General features: G+C 43.6%; 1 protein-coding gene across 1 annotated transcript in view; it reads left to right on the top strand.

Annotated features, from left to right (window-relative positions):
- Positions 1–21,461, top strand: part of LOC137347162 (keratinocyte-associated protein 3-like) — a 47,635-nt gene that overhangs the window by 16,794 nt on the left and 9,380 nt on the right. Inside the window, exons 2-4 of the mRNA XM_068011330.1 lie at positions 12,166–12,350; positions 15,481–15,540; positions 16,070–16,261. Of these exons, the coding sequence (XP_067867431.1) occupies positions 12,166–12,350; positions 15,481–15,540; positions 16,070–16,261 (437 nt within the window). The remainder of the gene's footprint in view (positions 1–12,165; positions 12,351–15,480; positions 15,541–16,069; positions 16,262–21,461) is intronic.

Raw genomic sequence — 21,461 nt, 5'->3', positions numbered from 1 at the left:
GCACTCTGAGTGTGGACAGCGGTTTCTTAGCCTCTCCGCCAGTGAGTCCAGCTCCAGCACTACGACACCTGAGGAGAATCTGGCACCAGTGCAGGAAAGCCTCAGGCAGCTGGGGCCTTCCAGGATGGCTGCCGAAGTCATCACAGGCTGAAGGGAAGCCTAATCAGCAGCCTCCAGCCCGGCTGCTGTCGCTGGGATCACACCTCATAGGAGCACTCGCAAACATATTAAGAAAACCACCTAGCCACACTTGGGGATTCATGGGTGTCTGCCATCTGAAATGTAATGATAATTATAGAGTTCTTTTGTTTACATAATTAATGATCATTTTGTTCATGTAATTAATTATCATTCTGTAACAGTCATTATTCCATTGTGCCTTAATCGTGAGCAGCTGACTTCCCCTTAGTGGAATGTCAGTGAAACCACAGCTCTCATTAACATTTGATCTTCCTTGGGCATGAGCGCAGTTTGCAGCTGGGTGCAGTCAGGGAACACAAATGGAAAGGAGGCGACAGTCTACATGCATTGAGGTGAGACTTTATTAGTGTCTCTCTGAGAGGCCATCATGGTGGCTGGAAGTGGGTGATTATGAGATTGTCTCTTGCCTCCTTGGCCCTTCGCTCAATCTGCCTGGTCTCTGGTGCAAGGGCTTCAACATCCAATGCTGCCTGCTCATCCTCCTCCATGTCTTCCTTGTCTGTGGAGGAGTGGCGTTCAATCATGTCCTCATCTTGCATGGTCTCCCCCCTCTGTAGTGCTAGATTGTGCAGAGCATAGCAGACCATCACGATATGCGAGACCCTCACTGGGACATACTGCAGAGCTCCACCAGATTGATCTAGGCAATGGAATCACATCATCAGCAGCTCAATGACCTGCTTGATGGTCGCTCGCTCCAATGGAGCTGTGGCAAATGTTGTACTTCCCCTCCGTTGCATTGCGAGGGTTCCTTACAGGCATCAGTAGCTATGTCTTCCATGGGTAGCCCTTGTCCCAAGAATCTGTTCCTGAAGGCAAGCAAGGAGCTAAAAACGTTGTATCACTGATGGGACTGTTGAAGTATGTAAGCATTGTGGCTGCTTCCCTGGAAGTGGGCACACACCTGCAGGAAACTCTTTCGATGGTTGCAGACAAGTTTTATGTTGATTGAATGGAAGCCCTTCCTGTTGATGAAGGTGGCTGGTTGGTCCATGGGAGCCTTGTGGCCACATGCATGCAAGCTATCAAACCCTGTACTGGGGGAATCCAGCGATGGTCCTAAATCTGATAGCCCTCTCAGCTCGACTGTCAGGGTCGGTCCAGTAGTGCACATAGTCGCCTGCCCTCTTGAATAGGGCATTGGTCATTTCCTTGATGCAGCAGTGGACTGCTGCCTGGAAGACCCGACATTTGTCCCTGATTGAACCTTGAAAAGATCCAGACGCGTAAAAATTCAGTGCTACTGTGATCTTCAGGGCCATGGGCATAGGGTGACCCCCAAATCTCATTGGCCACAACTCGTCTTGAAGCAGGGTACATAAGCCAGTGACGGCCTCTCTGGAGAGCCGTAGTCTTCGCTGACAATACCGCTCGGACATTTAGAGGTAGCTGATTTGAGTCAGGAATACTCTTTGGCGTTGGTGGGCCCTTCTTGGCATTGCCAGCTGCTGCTGCTTTTGTCGTGGAGCTTCATGTGCAGGCACAGCTGCCTCCTGGCTCTCCCTCCATTGGAGACGCCGCATTACGCCAGGGGGTCCAAAAAGACAGGGTGCATGAGACCCATGCCAGGTGACCAGTGGGCCTTCAGAGCACTGTCGATGCAGAGAGGACCCTGTCCTGCCAACTAAGCTTTTGACACTTCTCCTGGCAGTCTCCCTGTTGGCCCTCAGTGCCCACCCTTGCTGAATGCCGACCCTCTCTTCCAGCAAATGGGCGACCAAACATCTCACACAGAAGTCTGATCACCCAGTACAGCCACCCAAACCCAGGCCCCCGCCCCACCCCACTGCAGATCAATCGACAACTGGAACTCTCCGTCAGAGACCCCAAAACCCAGAACCCACTGTCATAGACTCTGAGACCTGGAACCCCCTGTCAGAGACCCCAAGACCTGGAACCGCCCCCCCCCCCCCCCGCCCCCCATCAGAGACCCGGACTCCCTGCTGGAGACCCTGAGACCCAGGTCCCCTGTCAGAGACCTCAACTCCTCCCCTCTTGCAGAGCACACTGCATCGGAGTCCGACAATGGCCTCTGCAACCCCCTCTTCCCCTATGTAGCACTGTTCATGGCTACCTCCCGGTCGCAGTACTGAAGCCTCTCACCTTGGTGCCGCCAGCTCTTAATGGCCGTAAACCTGAAGGCACGCGATTGCTGCCCACCGTCCACTAAATCACAAGCTCACAATGAAATTGAGGTGGATTAGATGCAGATTCATTACAATGATCTGCTCAGCAATTTAAATGAGATTCAGTTCACGTCAGGGTGGCAGTGCCACCTTGGTGCTTTCCCGCCTCTGACATAATTCAGAACCGATGTCACAAGCCCAGCTTTACCGGCGGATGGTTCTGTCGGGGTTCTCCGTCCCCCTCATGCCACCATTCCCACTTGTAACAGCAGCATTAAATTCAGCCCATAGTGTGCATGTTTAACATCTTCAAAATGTGGAAAATGCCAGTTTGGCTTAATATAATGAGAGCTATAGTCTGATGATTGATTTACAGTATTTTCTTTTTAAGTCATCATGTGCTTATCCATGGGGTTTTAAGCTGAGGTCCACAAAGAGATCCAACATTCCACAAGGACATTGTTTTCTATCTTATCAGGTTTCTATATTGCTGCATGTCAATATAAAAACATGGGCAGGATTTTACATTTGGGGTCAGGATCCCGACGGTGGGATCAAATGCAGGTCCCAACCCGGCACCTTGTCGGGAATACTCACCCGACAGCGGTTTTTGCAGGATTGGCCAATTGGTGGGCAGAGGCCAGGCTCGCTGTCCAATTAAGATAGCCGGACAGGCTCTCGAAAAGCTGGTGGGCCAATCGGAGGCCCTCCACCACTGAAGGAACTGCAGCCTGCTGTTGCAGGTAAGTGAGAGAGAGGGCGCCTCCATCTTGAGGCACTCACTCAGCACTTTTTGCAAAATTGAAGAAAATAAATGGCAACAGCTGCCTATGGCTGCTGATTTGGCCAAGTAGGTATGGCAGCTGTAGAGGGGGTCCTCAAGGTGATCCTGGAGCGCTGCCCCCTCCCCCCACCCCCCACCCCGTTCTGCCACCAGGAGACTGCCTCCTGACATCTGCAAGTCTCTCAACGCTGCGGGGAGCCTGCTGGCTGACTGGAAAATTCCAGTCGGCCTCTGATTGATGGTCTTGATTGGCCTCTTAATTGAGTTAACGAGCTATCTATCGTTTGTGGGCAGGTAACCATACCACGCCTGAACTGGTCTCCTGGAAAATGGCAGCGGGTTGGGAACATAGTGGGGAACTGGCAAGCCAGCCAGCATTGGAAAATTCCATATAAAAACAAGAAATGCTGGAATCACTCAGCAGGTCTGGCAGCATCTGTGGAAAGAGAAGCAGAGTTAACGTTTCGGGTCAGTGACCCTTCTTCGGAACTGACAAATATTAGAAAAGTCACAGATTATAAGCAAGTGAGGTGGGGGTGGGGCAAGAGATAACAAAGGAGAAGGTGCAGATTGGACCAGGCCACATAGCTGACCAAAAGGTCACGGAGCAAAGGCAAACAATATGTTAATGGTGTGTTGAAAGACAAAGCATTAGTACAGATTAGGTGTAAATACACTGAATATTGAACCGCAGCAAGTGCAAACCTGAAAAAAAACCTGAAAAAAACAGTGGGTAAGCAAACTGAACAAACTAAGATGAAATGAAATAAATGCAAAAAAAGATTGTAAAAAAATGTAAAAAAGAATGTAAAAAAAAGGAAGAAAAAATAACTAAAAATGAAAGTAAAATGGGGGGCTGTCATGCTCTGAAATTATTGAACTCAATGTTCAGTCCGGCAGGCTGTAGTGTGCCTAATCTGTAGATGAGATGCTGTTCCTCGAGCTTGCGTTGATGTTCACTGGAACACTGCAGCAATCCCAGGACAGAGATGTGAGCATGAGAGCAGGGGGGAGTGTTGAAATGGCAAGCAACCGGAAGCTCAATGTCCCGGCAGACCCATTGTGTCAGCCTGCTCCTGCCCCACTGAACTTATTTCTTCCTATCGAGACTCTATCTTTTCTCCGCTGGTCCAGTCTCTTCCCACCTTCATCCGTGACTCTTCTGACGCCCTACGTCATTTTGACAATTTCCAGTTTCCTGGTCCCAACCGCCTCCTCTTCACTATGGACGTCCAATCTCTATACACCTCCATCCCCCACCAGGATGGTTTGAGGGCTCTCCGCTTCTTCCTGGAACAGAGGCCCAACTAGTCCCCATCCACCACCACCCTCCTCCGCCTGGCTGAACTTGTTCTCACATTGAACAACTTCTCCTTCAACTCCACGCACTTCCTTCAAGTAAAAGGTGTCGCTATGGGTACCCGCATGGGTCTTAGTTATGCCTGTCTTTTTGTGGGATATGTCGAGCATTCTTTGTTCCAGTCCTACTCAGGCCCCCTCCCCCAACTCTTTTTCCGGTACATTGATGACTGTATCGGTGCCGTTTCCTGCTCCCGCCCCGAACTAGAAAACTTTATCAACTTTGCTTCCAATTTCCACCCTTCTCTCACCTTTACATGGTCCATCTCTGACACTTCCCTTCCCTTCCTCGACTTCTCTGTCTCCATCTCTGGGGATAGGTTGTCTACCAATATCCATTATAAGCCCACCGACTCCCACAGTTACCTCGACTACACTTCTTCACACCCTACCTCCTGTAAGGACTCCATTCCATTCTCCCAGTTTCTCCGTCTCCGACGCATCTGCTCTGATGATGCTACCTTCCATGACGGTGCTTCTGATATGACCTCCTTTTTCCTCAACCGAGGATTTCCCCCCACTGTGGTTGACAGGGCCCTCAACCGTGTCCGACCCATTCCCCGCACCTCTACCCTCATCCCTTCCCCTCCCTCCCAGAACTGTGACAGGGTTCCCCTTGTCCTCACTTTTCATCCCACCAGCCTCCGTATCCAAAGGATCATCCTCCGCCATTTTCGCCACCTCCAGCGTGATGCCACTACCAGTCGCATCTTCCCCTCCCTTCCCCTTCAGCATTCCGAAGGGATCGTTCCCTCCGCGACACCCTGGTCTACTCCTCCATTACCCCCACCACCTCGTCCCCGTCCCAGGGCACCTTCCCCTGCAATCGCAGGAGGTGTAATACCTGCCCATTTACCTCCTCTCTCCTCACTATCCCAGGCCCCAAACACTCCTTTCAGGCGAAGCAGCGATTTACTTGTACTTCTTTCAATGTAGTATACTGTATTCGCTGCTCACAGTGTGGTCTCCTCTACATTGGGGAGACCAAGCGCAGACTGGGTGACCGCTTTGCGGAACATCTCCACTCAGTCCGCAAGCAGGACATTGAGCTTCCGGTTGCTTGCCATTTCAACACTCCCCCCTGCTCTCATGCTCACATCTCTGTCCTGGGATTGCTGCAGTGTTCCAGTGAACATCAACGCAAGCTCGAGGAGCAGCATCTCATCTACAGATTAGGCACACTACAGCCTGCCGGACTGAACATTGAGTTCAATAATTTCAGAGCATGACAGCCCCCCATTTTACTTTCATTTTTAGTTATTTTTTCTTCCTTTTTTTTACATTCTTTTTTACATTTTTTTACAATCTTTTTTTGCATTTATTTCATTTCATCTTAGTTTGTTCAGTTTGCTTACCCACTGTTTTTTTCAGGTTTCTTTTCAGGTTTGCACTTGCTGCGGTTCAATATTCAGTGTATTTACACCTAATCTGTACTAATGCTTTGTCTTTCAACACACCATTAACATATTGTTTGCCTTTGCTCCGTGACCTTTTGGTCAGCTATGTGGCCTGGTCCAATCTGCACCTTCTCCTTTGTTATCTCTTGCCCCACCCCCACCTCACTTGCTTATAATCTGTGACTTTTCTAATATTTGTCAGTTCCGAAGAAGGGTCACTGACCCGAAACGTTAACTCTGCTTCTCTTTCCACAGATGCTGCCAGACCTGCTGAGTGATTCCAGCATTTCTTGTTTTTATTTCAGATTTCCAGCATCCGCAGTATTTTGCTTTTATTGGAAAATCCCATGCCTGCCCACCTCCATTCTGACTCGCATATCATCACCAAAATCCTGTCCATTTTCCCCATGCTTTGGGAACCTAATGCTGCTTAGCTCGCCCATTATATTTGGATTTAATGTGAAAATTTCAGATAGTTAACATGAGGCTGCCTTGCCAATAGTAACAGCACTGCTCGTATCAGATGTGGCAAAAATGCCACACAAAGGACAATTCTAACACAAATTACATTTCCAGATGGTTCTATTATAGAATGTGAGTCATTCAGCATTTACATAGATAAATAAACTGGTATCTCTGGGAGTACTTTTTATTGTGTAATATTGTAAAACAAGTGATAGCGAATTGGCAGCCTATTTTACATCCATCAGGAGAGGTGTAAAACAGGCTGCTGCTTCGCTACCACCCATTTTACACTATCACACAAAGTCAAAATTATCTCATCTCTGGTTTAAATGACACTACTCAACTGATAGCCTCGTGAGACCTCCCACCATTCCACTCTCATTCTGTTCAGTCAAGATGCCAGTGACCTGGTATTTCATTTAATCAAATTTAACAGTTTTTGTTGGTATTTTAATTGGACTCTGAGGTTCGTGTTTATTGTTGGATAGGTTTAACAAAATAGCGAGGTCATACTGATAACCTTTGTATTCTTTCTATTTGTGAATGAGAGTTAATGTTTAAAACCTTTTGGTGTATGTCAAACCCAAATGTCAATAATCTCATGTGATAGGAAGGTTAGGTATTTTTCCCCTTCAAGCATACACTGGAAGCCAGAGAACTAACTATGGCAGGCAAGCAATAAGTCTTCATGCCTCACGAGGGAGGACAACCATACATTGCAGTCTGTTTAAATCCCAATGCCATGCAAACAATGCAGTCACATTTTTGTGGCAGAATGATGCATTTTGACATAAATGGCCTCATCATGTTGAAGTACTTAACAAGTAAAAAAAAAACATTGCTGAGCACTTTTGGGTACTGTTTTATTTTTAGACCGTATACTTACTAGTTTCTACTTGATTTGCATAGGAATTATACCTTTAAAGTGACATTCTGTATACGAGATGTGCCAGCATATTTAAAAAGATGCTGGAATAGTTAAATTTGAAGTGGCCAATCACATCACAGAAATAGACAATAAAAAGATGTAGAATTTCTTCTGATCGAGATTGTACCAAAACTCCTATTTATCATAGTTGTACTAAATGCTTTTGGATAAAGACATTAAAAATATTAAACACAGTCAGTTTGGAAAGAATCACATTGGTAAAATCCACTTTCAACCCAAACCATGGTGCAAAGTACAGGACAGAAACAAACAACAGTTTTACAAGGTAACTAAAATCACAAATTAGCTTGCCGAGATGAATTTCCAGCCATCTCAGTAAAGTCTTAAAGTGAGAATAATTACACATATTTTAACTTGACCATGATTGAATGAACACTCCATAATGTGATAGGGACCAATGAAAGCTGGCCTTATAAAGCAGTAATGTTTCCTATGTGAAATTTTTAGCAGCCAAGTTAATGTGCAACGGTCAATTTTAATGAACCAAATATTTCCATTCATCTTGCCCTGTCAGCTTAATTGTTTTGCAGTCAAAACCCGATTTTTCCAGTCACACTGCTCTGGGTTCAAATGTCAGTATTTTCTGTCCTTTCTATTTGCCTGTTACCACAAAAGGAGAGGCTTTCACTTTCTTGACTTGCCTGCTGGGCAAAGAGCCTCAGACAGCCAGGAAAAGATGTCATGTCTGAACAGACAAAAAAACAAGCACAGGCTGAGGAAATGAATGGTGACTCATCATCAACCTGAAAACAGACCAATTACATTAACACCAATGTTAAGCAGCAGATGCCCTTCTCCAAGGGGATCTAGTTGGTGTGCGTCACCCCAGCATGCTTACTGCACTGTTTTGACTGCGGAAATGGAGAATGTAGAGTGTTCCATTGTGGACATTTGCAAATGGATATATTTAAAAATCTAACCAGTTTACAAAGATAACTAGATAAGTGGGAGGGTTTTCATTTGTGGTACTTACCTGAGAATTACCTTCATGTTTAAACACTGAAAGGGTACAGAACACTGGAAATGAACCATGGTTTTATACCATGAAACTTTTTGTCATTTAATCTGCCCCTCCCTCCACCCTGTCACAGACCTTCCCTTTTCATCGTCTTATCCCCTTCCGCATTTCACTTGCTCAAAACCTGTTGCATTTCTAACTTTTGCCAGTTCTGATGAAAGGTCACATCGACCTGAAACTTAGTTCTGTTTTTCTCCCCACGGATGCTGCCTGACCTGTGGCGTATTCCCAACATTTTGCTGTTTTTGTTTCAGATTTCCAGCATCTGAGGTATTTTGCTTTTGTAGATGCTGAGAGGCTGTTTCCCCTGGCTGGACAGTGTAGAACTAAGGATCATTGGTTCAGGGTCAGGTGTTGGCCATTTAGGAATGAGATGAGGAGAACATTCTTCACTCAATGTGTTGTGAATCTTTGGAAATATTTACCCCAGAGAGCTGTGGATGCTCAGTCGGTGAGTGTATTGAAGGCTGAGTTCAATAGATTTTTGGGCACTAAGGGAATCAAGGGATATGGAGATAGGTGGGAAAGTGGAGTTGATGTACAAGTTCAGTGATGATCTTATTGAATGGCGGAGCCAGCTCGATGGATTATGTGGCCTACTCTTGCTCCTTGTGCTTATGTTCTTATGACATAGTATATTTGGACCTTCAGGAAGGTTTTTACAAAGGCTGTCACAAGCGGCCACTGCATAAATGCAAAGCAATGGGAATTCAAGATACAATCTGCAGATGATCAGCAGAATAAAAGAAAAGCAGCAGATACTTGGTAGGGGGATGGTGCTGAAGTGGGAGGGAAGTACCAAGTGGAATACCTCAAGGCTGAGTTATGGGAGCCGATGGTTCTAATTATATTAATGATCCCGACTCAAACTCAATTGTAAAGTTAATCACATTTACAGACAATGCCAAGTGGTCAGTGGGGGTAGTCGGGGGAAGGGAACAGGTCGGGGGGGTGGGGTAGTTTGTATTGTGAGATGCTGTAACCTACAAAAGGAGCTAGATAGAATATCTAAATCAGCAAAGAAATTTATTACAAATACCTGTGTAAAATACTACACTACTAGCAAAGTAAAAGTATGTCCTCTGCCGTTGTGGGTGTGAGGCAGATGGGGGCGGAGGTCAGGGGAGGGAAGAGTCTAGTCACGATGGTGTTGGGCAGTCTTGATAGACTGGCTGGTCTTTTCCTGTCTGGCAATTTTGTATGTTCATGTGAAATAACTTGCCAAATCAGTAGATTATAAATCAGAAGAAGTTATGTTAAAATGCTGGTCATAAAACATCGGTTTCTTTAGCTAGTTTCGATCACCAAGACACAAGAGATGCTTTCAGGCCCTGGAGACAGTGCAGAGAAGAGTCACCAAGCTGATCCCCAGCATCAACGGGTTGAGCTAGGATGATAAATCAGAGAAATTGAAGGTCTTTTCCCTCAAAACAAAGCAACTAAGAGCGGTCCTCATGGAAGTATGTATAGATGTTAACTGTATTGGAAAAGTAAATCCGGAGCATTAAATAAAGAATGAACTTGCATTTATATGGTGCCTTTCAGCACCTCAGGTTATTGCAATGTGCTTCACAGCCAATTAAGTACTTCTGAAGTGTCGTCACTATTGTAATGTACAGAAATATAGCAGCAGTAAGTTAAATGAACAAATAATCTGTTTTAATGGTATTGTTTAAGGGATGAATGTTGGCCAGGACAGCAGACAAACTCACTGGGCTGGATTTTACAGACCCCCCATCCCCCCCCCCCCCCCCGACGTCGGGTTTCGTGGTGGCTGCGGGGGGAGGTGGGAGAGGGCCACCATGCACCCTGATGCCGGGAGGGCCCAGCCCGATATTGCCAGTGCAGCGAGGCCCCGTGGTGGCCCCCAGCCGCTTGGCGACGGGACCCCCATTTTCATATTCAAATAAATGTAAATGAATGCGTTAATTTACTTATGTCCCGGCCTGAGTTCCCGCTCCGATCTTTGGCCCAGTGGCCAACACTCCTTACCTTTAGATCCTCATCCGGGGAAACGAGGCAGAACACGTGGGGAGGAAGTAAGTTTCTCAGTGTGGTGGGATTGGGGGATGGGGGTCAAAGTAACATCATTGGTGTAGGGGATGGTGGGAAGGGTTTGGGGTTAAAGTTTATGCACTTTGGGCGGGGGGAGGGAAGGTCAGGTGGACAAGGTAAGTGTTTTGGTGGGGGAGAGGGCAAGTAATTAACTTAATTGTTATGGGGGGGCAGAAGAAATGTCTTTATTCATTTTTATTTCCTTGGGCTTTAAATATTTAAATTTAATGATAGGGCTCAAATCCCTTTAAAAACGCCATCAACTGCCTGCGATTTCGGTGGCGGGCTTATAAAATTCAGCCCCTATCTCTTCTAAACACAGCATCACAGGTTATTTTACATTAACCTGAAAGGGCAGATGAAGCCGAGTTTTATCATTTTATCTGAAAGTCAGCACCTCTGATAGTACAGCACTCTCTCAGTACTGTACTAAAGTGGGAGCCTGGATTATGTACTCGGTGAGTGCTAGCATTGTTGGATTTGGACCTAAATAGGAGCACAAAATAACATATTTTGAAATTAAATCCAAATCATATTTATTATTCTCTTAAAACTCGAGTCAGATTTTTTGATGGAACAATTGTCTCTAAGATTGAAACAAAGTACAAAACAAATTTACTTCATTGTAAACTAAAAATGTAGGGCAATAGGCCTAGCAACATAGAGGTTTATAACTCTGTAATTTCCTCTGCTTCAAATATCTATCCTATTTCATATTAAGAATGCAGTGGTCTCTGCTTCAACTACAAATCACTTCATGCTGCAAAAACTCTTGTTAAAGAACTTTTTCTGAACCTCTGTCCTCACTGTGAGGATTTGAAATTGATGACTTCTCATCACTGACTGCAAACCAAAGGAAATAGTCCTTCCCTATTTACTCTATTAAAATCCTTGATCATTTTAAATTCTTTTAGTAAATTTTTTCTTTGCTTTCTCTATTGAAGTGGAAATAGTCCCAGTATCTAATAATTATAGTTTCCCAACACTGGAACCATCCAAATTAATCTTCACTCTGTAGTCTCTAGGGCTTTAATATCCTATCTATATCTTTCTTTCTTTTCTTTTGGGCCTCCTTATCTGGATATCGCACCCAAAACTGGGTACTCTTAACATTGGTCTAATCAACATTTTGAACTCATTTATTAGATTCAAATTGGTGAAGGGCAAATGTAGGATTTATTTTAGGAAGAATTTCCTCACCCACAGAATAATCAACATTTGGAATAGAGTTGCTAAAAGAATTGAGGCAAAAAATCTTGAGGTATTCAAGAACATATTGAATGGCATGATGAGTGGAGTGTCGCTTTTCTTTTTGGATATATGAAGTAAAATGTGATGAATAGTCGTCCTCATCTGTAGTGATCCGGCGATCTCACATAGACAAGATTAAACAATAATCTCCTGTCAAATAATAAATTTTTGAATCAAGTTTATTTTCCCTCCCCAGGAGAAATTTGCCAGTTTTGACCCTACACATAGCAAAGTGTCACTCAGTTGATGAAAACTGCGAATGACTGCTTGGGACAACATTTTGTTTTCAGTCTGGGTGCCAAGTGAAGGTGGCTGATGAAATTAAATTTCAGTGCTGCTACCCTGATTTACCTTCTCAATAAATAAGGTGCAATCTTCATTTAACTATGTCATGGGGGAAGGTAGGTCAGCATTGTGTGATGGAAGATCAATTATAAATAAGAAAGGCCATTTGTCTCCTCCCATCACGGCATCAAATTGCTTTTTAAAAGTGAGGAATGACAAATGCGCGGGAGCACATCTCTACATTTCATAGCTTTTTCCATTTCCTTGTGTTTCAGATAATCTGTTGGATAGAAAGCAGCTGATGAAAATAGGAATCGCCTTAATTATAACTGGACATTTGAACTTCATTCTCGGAGCGATTATCCACGGCACTGTCCTGCGACATGTCACGTTGCCAGGAGATGGCATTTCTGTTGAATATTCTGTAACCACCATCATGTCTGCAATCTCAGGAATACTGGTACTTACTAACATAGCTTTCCAAACATCAAGCTGTGCTTATTCAAAATTGAAGCAACATGTTTAGGCTTTAAAATAGTGGCTTATTCTTCCAATTAACAATCACTGGAATGTTTTCTCTGATACAGGAGTTTCAAGTTCATCGGAAGGAAATATTGGTTGCATTTGGTGATAGAAAATGTAATCAGGAAATAACCACATCAACAGTGACATCATGGGCCAATCGATCTAATCTTGTTTTTCTTCTCTGTGTCCTGATCTCTTTTTACAACCTCATTCTGTAAACTCCAGCCTCAATAGAATAGAATAATATGCAGCGACTGGTGGTTTTTGCATAAAAAAGCACTCATATTGCAACCAACATGACTCATTCACATCTCCAATACTCCATGGCCAATGCCACTGTTCATCTTCTCTAAGCCACCGTGGCAAACAATGCCAATTTTTTTTATATCATTGCACAACCTCATAGTAGCATGCATTTTTAACAGAAGCTTCCTTGACTGATAAATTACTCATCTGAATTTCAGTGCGCTAATATACAGTTTAAACTATTTAGGAGGCTGTACAGAGAAGGTTTACTAGTCTAATACCTGGAATGGGCAGACTGTCTTACGAGTAAAGATTGGACAGGCTAGGCCTGTATCCGCTGGGGTTTAGAAGAGTAAGAAGCAACTTGATTGAAACATATAAGATCCTGAGGGGTCTTGACAGGGTGGATGTGGAAAGGATGTTTCCCCTTGTGGGAGAATCTAGAATCAGGGGTAACTGTTTAAAAATAAGGGGTCGCCCATTTAAGACAGAGATGAGGTGAAATGTTTTCTCTCAGAGGGTCGTGAGTCTTTGGAATTCTCTTTCTCAGAAGGCGGTGGAAGGCAGTGTCTTTGAATATTTTTAAGGCAGAGGTAGATAGATTCTTGATAAGCAAGGGGGTGAAAGGTTATCGGGGTAGGTGGAAATGTGGAGTAATCAGTTCGGCCATGAACTTATTTAATGGAGGAGCAGGCTCGAGGGGCCGAGTGGTCTACTCCTGCTCCTAATTTGTATGTTCATATGTTTGTACGTATTTTGTGCTACTTAGCTTAAACATCAAGTTAATTGATGAATTACCTTCAATCCTGTTTTGCCAATACTGCTATTTAAACCCAGGAGCATATGTTTTTTTCTAGTTTTCTTTGACTTCTTTCATTTCCTTCTTACCTTTTCATTTGTTGCTTTTATAAAGAACGTGTAGCAGGGAGTACTTTCATTATAATGTGCTTGTCATGCTGTGTAACATGAATATAAAGGATCTCTTACCTCTTAACACAAGGTCATTTGAATTAAGAAAAGGACTATGATTGATTTAGCTCTTTCTTTCTAACAGACTATAAAAAATCTGCCACTACCACTACCAAACACATCTTCCCCTCCCCTTCCCTGTCAGCATTCCGAAGGGATCATTCCCTCCGCGATACCCTGGTCCACTCCTCCAATACCCCCAACCATTCACCCCCTTTCCACGGCACCGTGCCACGGAATCGCAGGAGGTGTAATACCTGCCCAATCACCTCTTCTCTCCTCACCATCCAAGGCCCCAAACACTCCTTTCAGGTGAAGCAACGATTTACTTGTACTTCTTTCAATTTAGTATACTGTATTCGCTGCTCACAATGTGGTCTCCTGTACATTGAGGAGACCAAACGTAGATTGGGTGACAGCTTTGCGGAACACCTCCACTCAGTCCGTAAGCATGACCCTGAGTTTACGTTTTTTGGCCATTTCAACACACCGCACCCCCACTCCCCCCCCCCGCTCTCATGCTCACATCTCTGTCCTGGGATTGCTGCAGTGTTCCAGTGAACATTAATGCAAGCTTGAGGAACAGCATCTCATTTACTGATTAGGTACGCTACAGCCTGCCAGACTGAACATTGAGTTCAATAATTTCAGAGCATGAGGGGCCCCCCTTTTAATTTTTAGTTATTTTTTTCTTTTTTCTTTGTTTATTTTATTTCATTTTGTTTCATCATACTTTTTTTTAACCATATGCCTACCCACTGCTTTTTTTTGTCATGTTTGTGCTTTGGGCCAGGTTGTTCTATTTTTTTGTCAATTAACACCCTCTCTGCACTAACGCTTTGTCTTTCACCACACCATTAACATACCATTTGCCTTTGCTCCATGACCTTCTGGTCAGTTATTTTCTGTGACCTTGTCCTATCAACGCCTTCTCTTTGGTTATCTCTTGCCCCACCCCCGCTTTATTTGCTTAAAACCTATTACATTTCTAGCCTCTGCCAGTTCTGATGAAAGCTCTGGAGGAGGCCACAGCCCCAGGAGCAGGTAGGGAGTCTATAGCTGCAGTCATGGATATGTGGGGCAGGAATCTAGATCTTAGGGGTGTGGTCACCGATCCCTGGTGAACGGGGGGTAGAGGGGTTGGTGGGGTGCTGGTCTGATCATAGGGTACTTTTGGATGTCCAATGGCGGGCAGGGAAGCAGGTAAGCTGGTAGGCCTGGAGGAAGCACTCTGCTCCTCCTGGCCCACAAGCAGTGCTACAAAAGACACAACTTTTCCAGGAAGCAGCCCTTGCCTCCCTTCAGCTGCTGGGTTTCATGAGGCCTGAGAAATTGGGCCGGCCAGTGGTAAACCTGAAAGACTAGTTAAATGTGAGCCATGCAGTCTCATCATAATATTTAAATGGCCAACTCGCCTCCTGGGAGCAGGTTGGTTGCCTGCCCCCTGTCCTGCTTCAGTTAAAACCAGAAATGGGAGAGTTGGAATTAGCTTTGAGAGTTTTAAAATTTTAACATCCCCTGACTCCAACCCCCTCGTTCTTTGTTATTGAAATTAAACCCTTAAAATCTCTGAAAGTGGTAAATAGCTGCAGTGGGAATCTCCTAAGAAAAATAACTCTTGAAATTACACCCTGAACCCCAGAGGCAATTGTTCAAAAACTCCAAGGTGTTGATCCAGTGTGACAATCTACATCACCTCTCACCTGATTGTATTCCACAATTAATATTTTTGTTACAAATTAACTAGTCTGGTTGCTTTTCTGCAATTCTTGAAATTGTTTAATGCTGCGATCACAGGGTTCTAACCAATAGGTGATGACTGTAAATTTACTGCTAAATTTGTATTTCAGACTATTTGTACTGGAATTACAGTGATTGTGTTATCCGGGAATCTGCCTCGTACAATACTGGTGAGTAGAATTCATTAATTGTATGTTGTCTCATTCAGCACTGTACTAATATTGCCTTTACTACAACAACTCGCACTTAGGCAGCATCTTCTCAAGTGCAATGACCCCATCACAATGGAGAATTGGACACTGACAGGAGAAGTTAGGGGAGATGACTAAAGGATGGTGAAAGAAGTAGGTTTTGAGGTTTTTTTAAGATGGGAAGATGGGAACAAGGCGCTGGAAATTAATAAGGGAATTCCAGAGTGCAGGCTGTGCCACTGATGGTAGGTCAGAGGGAAAAGGGTGGGGAATGAGATACATAGTAGACTAGAGTCAGGAGTACAGACTATAAAAGCTGGGATATAAAACTGGAGAAACTTGCAGGGATAAGATCGCCTATGGCTACAGAGGGATTTATAAACAAAGATCAGGTTTACTTGAGATTGCAGATTCACAAAGAAAAGTGAAAGCATTTTTGGGTTCTAACTTGTTCTTAAATGCAACTGCAAAAAAAGTTTAAGGAATGTCTTTTTGTTTAATTATGCAGCAATACATTGTGTTTACAAGTAGTATGCTCAATTCCCTCATCTCCATCGCCTGTACGCTGGGTCTGGGAGTCTCTGTGGTGGTGACAATTGCAAATGGTGGAAGAACATTGCTCACAGTTTGTCATCTCAGCTCCACTAAGGATGTTTTACAAGTAACAAATGAATGTCCTTTTGACCCAACAAGAATCTACGTAAGTTAAAAGTACAAATGCTAAGTATGCCTTGCTCTGTATTTGCTAATTGATGTGTAGTTAAATTTCTATGTGAACGCATTTACAATTTATTTCTGTTAATTCGAAACAAACTTGCTCAAAATATTAGAAATTAACCAGTAGTATGAATTTTACAACTTGAATAAAACAGTACAGGGGATGTTTTGGTCTATGCTGTGTTCATTGACCTCAGGCAGGGTGTTTGCAATTTCAATTCAACTGAACAGATAATTTGACTTAAAACAACTTCAAATTAAGAATAGATTATGTATTCCAACCAATTAAACTAGTTTGCCAATGTGAAACTCTGTGGAAACACATTCATATTGCTATTGCATTCATATTTATTCAACATTGTGAAGAAACACTTTACTGCTTTACAAATGGACTGAAACCTACAGTGGAAGAGCATTGATTTAGTATGTCTATGATTAAATCTGACCAAAGGGATTTATGCTGCCTGTCGCAAAGGTTGAGACAAATTGAATTGCCAAATGATTAGGGATCCTTTAAAGCAAGACTGTGCCCAACAACTCAAAAGAAAGGGAAAATTCTAGTATAGGTGTGTGAAGAATGGGTAAATATAGCAACAGGCTCACTGCTGATACACTCCTGTGAAATACTCCTGTGTTTCAAATTCACATGAAGAACAGACACGTGGGTGAGTGTCTGGAGGTCAGTTGCCACCCATGGAATCGTAACTCAAGGGCCTGGATTTTGTAGTGGTAATACAGTGGGTTGGATTTTATAATTGAGGGTGGACCGCACATCGTGGAGCTGGGATATTAAACGTGGCGGCTCATTTAAGTGGCCAGGGCGGACTGCCCCCCTCCCCCCCCCCCCCCCAGGACATGGAGGGGGTGGGCGGTCCATCTCCGGAAATGGCGTCAGGCGTCACTGCGCAGGCGCCAACAACATTTTTAAAAGGCTTCAAGCCCTTCCATTTAGTTGAAACATTTAAAGATATAGGCATTTTAAATTTATTTTAAAAAATTAAATAAATGCTTCTAGCCCCTCTCCCACCGCCGCCCCAATAACCGTACAATTCATTCCTTGCCCTCTCCCCCCGCAAAATACGTACCTTGTGTACCTGACCTTCCCCCCCGCAAAGTTCATAATCTTTTAACTTCAACCCCTTCCCACTATCCCCTACACCAATCAGATTAGTTTGACCTTGCTCCCCCACCCCACCACACACTGAAATCCCCACCAGTATCCCGCATCAGATCTCCGGACGGATATCCAAAGGCGCGGGAGTTCTGGCCACCGGCACCAATATTGGAGCAGGACGGACAGCGGCAGCGGATAAGTAATTAATTCATTAATTTGCATTTTAAAAATATGTAAATATGTAATATGTAAATTCTGCTCCCGTCACCTCACTGTAAAAACCCTTGAAAATGTTACACCGCGCTGAATGAGGAGTAATTGGGTTTTTAATGATGGGTTAACTTCATAATACCCACTAAACACCCTCACTGGCTCCGAAAAATTTACTTCATATTGTAGAATGTCAAATTCTTTCAAAATTATTAAAATTTCCAAATTTTTAATAAATTTTAAAGTTTGTTTATTTTTATTTTAGCTTCTATCTTAATCCAATCATAATCTTTATTTCTCTATCTGAAAATTTAACTTAAATGTGAAAGATATTAAGTGCTTTTAACTTTCTGGTTTGCTGTGTGTGAATACTTCAATGTGATTGGCTGCTTTCCTGCTTGCTGACATCACTGCTGCTGCATGCCTGGAGATCCCCTTGACTTGGCGCCAGATTTAAACTGCAGTTGGGAAAGGAGAAAAACACTCCACACAGAGATCACTAGATCTTTGTGGGCAGCTTTTTTCGAGGTCAGTGGTGAGCGTCATGGCTTCGCCACTGGTCCTAAAATTTGGGCCAAGATCTGTCATCATCGTTAGGAGAAAGAAGGGAGAAAAATCAGAAGATAAAATGACACATTGTGTAACACAACAAACCAAAAACCTGGCAGCAATTGAAATTAGCTCATTAACATCTGAGTCACTTAATTTCAAATTGCTTTACAACTGCTTGAAAGCTACTGTGACCCATAATTTCCAAATTTGAGAAATGGTATTTTTGAAACAGTTGCTGACAACAAAGCATTTTTATAGCTTTTCTTGCATCTCTTTTATTACGTTTGTCTTGCTGACGTTAGTTAATATGTAATAAGGATTTTATTAGCAGAGCCTATTCTGTCAATTACAGTGGTAGATATACATGGCTCTGTTAAATTGCCAGTTTTGCTGAAGTATACTCGATTCCCTGGCTGTTTTCTATAAACACTCGATTAGATGGCCTTTTCCCTCAGCACAATTCAGCTCAGCTCTCTATTGCTTCAAAATACTATATTTTAAAACACTTGTGCTGGGATGCATTTTCATTGGCTTTGGAGTTCTACTGAATGTCACCCAAGTGGCTATTCTTCATGTGTGAGTATCTGGCTGAAGTGTGCAGCACAAATATAATCCTTTCCTTGCTTGGCATCTGCACAAGCATAGTTTTAATCCAGGATCGTGCTGATGCCAATTATAGAACACCTCGAACCATCCCATCTGAGACCAATGAGCTCAGCACAGACCAAAAATCAAACAGCATTTTCTTAAAACTCACCTCCTTAATCAAGCATCGATTTTCTACAGCAAACCTCCCATATAAATGCAAATTGTTGTCATGGTCTTTCTACTACAAAATTTCCCTCAGCAGCCCAGTACCACGAGAGCATTCCATAACTGTTCAACCAAAGAATACAAATGAGTCCCCTGCTGGATTTCAGCTGTCTTAATAGAGCGAGTTCAGTCAATCAGGACCTGGGTAGCTACATTTGCCTTATTTATGAGTTTTGCCAGTTCATTTGCCAAAGCACCCAGTCACTAGTTCTTACCTCAGTTGGGTGACTTAATCCATCTGAAACACACCACTCATTTTAATTCTCATTTAGAGTATGCATCAGAACTATTCTAATTGGTCCAATAACTGCAAGAGATGACTAGAAGCATCTACTTAGTAACATTTGGTACAATGAATGATTATAAAACTTGAAAATATATAGAAATGGTTGAGAGGAGATTTGATAAAGGCGCTCAAAATCATGAGGGGTCTGGACAGAGTCGATAAGGAGAAACTGTTCCCATTGGTGGGAAGGTCAAGAACCAGAGGATACAGGTTTTAAGTGATTGGCAAAAGAGCAAACGGCAACACAAGGAAAAGCTTTTTTACGCAGCGAGTGGTTAGCATCTGGAATGCACTGCTGGAGAGGGTGGTGGAGGCAGATCCTATCATGATTTTCAAAAGGGAACAGGATAAGCTCCTGAAGAGAAAACATTTGTAAGGCTACGAGGAAAGGGTAGGGGGAGTGGGACTTGCTGTTGCAAAGAGCTGGCACAGACACTATGGGCTGAATGGCCTCCTTCTGTGTTGTAACTATTCTATGATTCTATGAAGGGTGGCACGAGGTACTCCAGTGTGACCAGACAAATCAATATAAGTTCCCCTGCTCTTCCCCCGCCCCCATTCCCCACTCAAACCAAGGTGGGCACCATTTATAAAATAGTCCAACCAAACTAAAAGTAGTGTAGTGGAAAGCTAAATCAGGATCTAGTTATTGTGGTCAATTATACACTTCACATCCTGAGGTGGAAGATTATGTAACAGGCGAGACCTAAACCCCTCCATTTTCTCTAAATTGTTTATCCGACATCCAGTAAGCAGCAATTTCCTCCAACTAAATATTGGCAAGACTGAAACCATTGTCTTAGGACCCTGCCACAAACTCTGTTTCCCAGCCACCAACTCCATCGGTCTCCCTGGCAACTGTCTGAGGCTGAACCAGACCCCAAGATAAGATTCCGACCATGTATCCATGCTATCACAAAGATGGCTATTTTCAGCTCCGTAACATTGCCTCTTCCGTCCCTGTCTCAACTCATCTGCTGCTGAAAGCCTCATGCAGGCCTTTGTTATCTCTAGATTTGACTATTCCAATGCACTCCTGCCTGACCTCCCACATTTTACCTCCATAAATTTGACGTCGTCCAAACTTGCACCAAATCCCAATCACCATCCTGTGCTCTCTGACTACACTGGCTCCTGGTCAAGCAACTCCACGATTTCAAAATTTTCATCCTTGTTTTTAAATCCCTCCATGGCCTCACCCAACCCCATTTCTGTAATCTCCCCCAGCCCTACAACCCTCCAAGATATCTGCAGTCTTCCAGTTCTGGCCTCATAAGCATCCATGATCATAATCACTGCACCCTTGGTGGCCATGCCTTCAGTTGCCCAGGCCCCAAGCTCTGGAATTCCCTCCCTAACTGTCGCAGCCTCAACCTCCCTTTTCTCCTTTAAGGTGCTCCTTCAAACCCATCTCTAGCTAAGCTTCTGGCCATCTGCCCTAATAGGCCCTTATGTGGTATGGTGTCAAATTTTGTTTGATACATTCCTGTGAAGTGCTTTAGGATGTTTACTATGTTAAAGGCACTATATAAACACAAACTGTTGTTGTTTCTGTTGTAGCAATTAGATTGGTTTGTGTCTCGTGATCTCCAACATTCAAACTCACCTGTCTGAATTGACCAGTGGGTGATGATGTGAGCTGGTGATAAATGAGGACCACAGAGTGTCTTTGTGCTTTTTGAACTACTGCCACACACATTCAGAATTGCATTTTGCAAAGCAATCAATTCTGGGGAAAAAGCAGAGGTGAAAAAAAATAATTGGGAAAGAAACTGACGAACACAATGGGAGAGAGTGCAACACATATGTTACAGCTGAATGACAACAAATAGCACTCTCTTGTTTGGAGACTGCTTCTCTAACACTGCTAGGTATCTTATCTTTAATGACGCTGTGTAATGAGTCTGTCTGACTGATGGTTGTGAAGTGCTGTTCTATTGTATACTGACCAGCTCAGTTCTCTCCTGTCTCACACATTTGATCTTCATCTCTTGCCTACTTCACTGATAATCCATTAATGACAGCAATTTACGTAATTCAAAGAAACATAGAAACATAGAAAATACAAGCAGGAGTAGACCATTCGGGCCTTCAAGCCTGCTCCGCCATTCATAATGATCATGGCTGATCATCCAACTCAGTAACCTGTTCCCGCTTTCGCCCCATACCCTTTGATCCCTTTAAACCCAAGAGCTATATCTAACTCCT

This window comes from Heterodontus francisci, chromosome 31 (assembly GCF_036365525.1).
Source record: "Heterodontus francisci isolate sHetFra1 chromosome 31, sHetFra1.hap1, whole genome shotgun sequence".
NCBI classification, from domain to species: Eukaryota; Metazoa; Chordata; class Chondrichthyes; order Heterodontiformes; family Heterodontidae; genus Heterodontus; species Heterodontus francisci.
The sequence above is the reverse complement of the archived record's forward strand: the minus strand, read 5'-3'. Positions and strand labels throughout refer to the sequence as shown.